General features: G+C 34.1%; 1 protein-coding gene across 1 annotated transcript; it reads left to right on the top strand.

The window, feature by feature from the left end:
• The first annotated feature begins 536 nt into the window (after nt 1-536).
• LOC125935094 (olfactory receptor 14A16-like) lies at nt 537-1,466 on the top strand. Its single transcript, XM_049648800.1, has one exon. The coding sequence runs from the start codon at nt 537-539 to the stop codon at nt 1,464-1,466; it is 930 nt and encodes a 309-aa protein (XP_049504757.1).
• The last annotated feature ends 2,498 nt before the right edge of the window (nt 1,467-3,964 follow it).

Here is a 3,964-nt window from a genome sequence, read left to right as displayed (position 1 = left end):
ATTTTTTGGTCAAGAGCAGTATTTGGCCAATGATCTCTAGAAGGAGTCATCATAGAAGGTAACTTTATTTTTGTTTTTTTCAGCTGCACCTGTGAAGTATGTTAGCTACTTCCTAGAGAGATTTGTCTGAAAGGATTTATGACTCTCTGTTAGACTCCTAAGGCTATATATATATATATATATATATATATTTGTTCTACTAACCAACACTCGGAACTTTACTGGATTTTCTGCCTCTTTAAATTGTCCTTAAAGCCAACCATATTTCATTGACCTCTGAGTAAATATCTCATTATGGATGGTAGGGGGCTATGTGCTCATTGACCTCTGTGTAAATATCTCAATATGGATGGTAGGGGGCTGTTGCTGTATGCTGTGTATCTCTATGCTGGTATTCTGATGAGCTACACTTCACTCAGAACCAAACATTGCCAAAGGTCAAGTAAAGATGATATGACAATATCTGAAAGGACTAGTTATCAGTGTCATCTTTATTTCTGCAGATAAGAATTAGCGTGGCTGAGAAATAAGCCACCATGACCAACATAACAAGATTCTTGCTCATGGGATTCTCTGATGATCAGGTGCTACAGAGACTTTATGCTGCATTCCTCTTCCTGGTTTACCTAGCAGCACTAATGGGGAACCTCCTCATTTTCACCCTCACCACCATTGACCAGCATCTTCAATCCCCCATGTTTTTTTTCCTAAAGAATTTGTCTTTGATTGATATCTGTTACATTTCTGTCACTGTCCCCAAATCTGTCATGAACTCTTTGACCAACAGCCATTCCATCTCTTTCATAGGATGTGCCTCACAAGTTTTCCTTGTTATTTTTCTTGCTGGCACAGAGTACGCCCTTCTCCTAGTGATGTCCTATGACCGCTATGCTGCCATCTGCTGTCCTCTGCACTATGAGACCATCATGAATAGAGGTGCCTGTGTGCAGATGGTGACAGCATCATGGTTTAGTGGGTGTGTCTATGGATCCATTCATGCTGCAGGAACGTTTTCTGTTCGTTTCTGTGGTTCCAACATAGTGCACCAATTCTTTTGTGATGTCCCATCACTGCTCACACTTGCTTGTTCTGGACAGAAAACTCTAGAATATGCATTTATAATTGGTAGTTGTTGTTTTGGGTTTATATGTTTTATTTTATTGATTGTATCCTATGTTCACATTTTTTCTACCGTTCTAAGAATCCCATCTGCAAATGGGAGACGGAAATGTCTTTCCACCTGCCTGCCCCACCTCACCGTGGTGACACTGTTTATCCTTTCTGGAAGCATCACATATTTAGCTAAAAATTTTAAATCTTCATCTTCAGTGAAAATGTTGATATCAGTGCTTTACACTGTGTTACCCCCCATCATGAATCCTGTCATCTACAGCCTCAGAAACTGGGATGTGCAAATGGCCTTGGGCAAACTGATATCTGGGAAACTGTTCAGGATACCTTTTTAAATTTAAATACGTAAAATTTCATTAAAATGAATAATTTTATTGACAATAATTGTTTCCAAAGAGATGCCTCCATTTCCCTTTGCAGGTCCAAAAAAACTCCGTAATTTGTTGCCTAACAGGGTACCAGGGTAAAATTTAACTGTCTTATGTAGTGGTCTAGGGTGTTGAAAATTTTTAGTTAAATGGTTCTTTCCTGTTTTGATTGTATATCACAGTATTTTACTAGGGTAACATTCTAAATGATTTGTATTTATCATAGTATTCATAAGCGCATTATGATCACATAATCTTTTCAGGGTAGTCACAAAATATGGCAACTTTTACTTTTATTCTAGGAATATAGTTCATATTTAAAGTAAAAATGAGGTTTCATATTTTTTAAATTATTCGTAAGTATCCAGGTTTACTTACTAAATGGCAAGTTTGTACTCGTTGAGCATTGAAAAAATTCTTTTTTGTTTTCTCAAGTTATTTGCATAAATCTTAAAATTTGAACTTAGAGAATCTTTTTGGTTATGCTAGTTAAATATTTTTTGGTGAGTATCAGAGGAAATCCATCAAAGGAGTAGTAAAATTGCTGTGGTTACTGTTCATTCAAGAATTAAGAATATCTAAAGATGATGATGACAGCATTCATCTGAAAGACCTGGTTCAAAACAGAATTTCAATAGGAACTCTTTATTTTGTTATAAATAAATTTAAAATTACCCAACATTAAAATGGTATTGAACACCTCTCTTAAATCTCTTCTTTTTCTTTTCTTCTTTTGTTCTTTTCTCATTCCTCAATCATTTTTTTTATTCCTGTTATTTATTGTATTTGTATCATTTTTATTTTTTTCTTTATTTCTACTTTTTTTCCTTTTTTGGTCTTTTCTTTTTCTGTTCAAAAATAAATTTACTTTTTCTTACATCTATTCAATTATGAATTCCTCTCAAACTACTTTATAATCCACCTCTCTTCCCACTCAGATAACCTTACTACTTACAAGAAACATAACACTTCTACATTTTTTGTGATAATCTTGGTATAGAAATAAGGACCACTGAATCTGAGCCCAAGTGTTACCCTTGCCTATTTAACCTCCCTCCAGGGGATGAAAATGGCTTAAGCTTGTTATATATTTATATGTGTATGTGTGTATAACATGTATAACAATGCTTTATTTTAATCTATATCCATCTATCTATCTATCTATCTATCTTTCTATTTAGGATATATATATTTATGTTATGTATGTATGTATATAATGTATAATATTAATATATTATGATATATTATAATTATATAATAATATAATATAATATGATATATTATACTTATACTTATAAATATAATATAATATAATATAATATATTATAGAATAATATATATATTCTTTCACTTCTCTGTCATTTTATTGTAATAACTTAAATGTATTATTTCTTGAGCATTTTTAAACCAGATTTAGGGAGAGAATATTTAAGCAAAATACTGAGTTTTCATGTTTATTTGGAAATATATAACACCTTTTGATCATTATATATTCAATTTACAATTATTTAATTTAAAATTTTAGGCTTTCCTGATGTTGCACTCAATTTTTTCTGCTTTATGTTCACTGTATTCTTCCAGTAGTTCTGGGTGTTACTTGGTGTAATTTGGATTCGTGTGCTCTCTCTTTCAGCCATATTAAATAACTCAACAATAATTTTCTCACTTTTCGAAAAGTATATCTAGGAACTGAGCACTTCTTACAAATTACAATATTACCAATCAGAGTTGCACCCTTATCACCTGTCATTCTGATTTTGTCATAGTAGAGACATTGTGTACTGCCTTTCTCCCTCTCCTTCCTTCAGTTCATTCTAGACTTAGAGACTTAGAGCTAAGTAAGGGTAGAACCGACACTAATGTCTCCTTGGGTCACATAAGGATAAGCCAAACCCTGTGTTCTCCATTGTTTTTTTTTTAATATATGAAATTTATGGTCAAATTGGTTTTCATACAACACCAGTGCTCATCCCAAAAGATGCCCTCTTCAATACCCATCACCCACCTTCCCCTCCCTCCCACCCCCTATCAGCCCTCAGTTTGTTCTCATTTTTTAAGAGTCTCTTATGCTTTGGTTCTCTCCTACTCTAACCTCTCTTTTTTTTCCCCTTCCTCTCCCCCATGGGTTTCTGTTAAGTTTCTCAGGATCCACATAAGAGTGAAAACATATGGTATCTGTCTTTCTCTGTATGGCTTATTTCACTTAGCATAACACTCTCCAGATCCGTCCACGTTGCTACAAAGGGCCATATTTCATTCTTTCAACAATAGCCAAATTTTGGAAAGAGCCTAAATGTCCATCAACTGATGAATGGATAAAGAAATTGTGGTTTATATACACAATGTTCTCCATTGTTTTTCACCATTGGTGCTTCTCGTGTTTGAATTATCCCACTCAAATGTAGTGTTCCCAGGGTTCAGATGGCAAATATACCTTGTCCTTGATGCTTCCCCTGGCTGGAATA

The sequence above is a fragment of the Panthera uncia genome, assembly GCF_023721935.1.
Source record: "Panthera uncia isolate 11264 chromosome A1 unlocalized genomic scaffold, Puncia_PCG_1.0 HiC_scaffold_17, whole genome shotgun sequence".
Taxonomy (NCBI): Eukaryota; Metazoa; Chordata; class Mammalia; order Carnivora; family Felidae; genus Panthera; species Panthera uncia.
The sequence above is the reverse complement of the archived record's forward strand: the minus strand, read 5'-3'. Positions and strand labels throughout refer to the sequence as shown.

Bases quoted from the DNA above. Each gene is read 5' to 3' on its own strand.
- LOC125935094 (XM_049648800.1), top strand. From the start codon at position 537: ATGACCAACATAACAAGATTCTTGCTCATGGGATTCTCTGATGATCAG.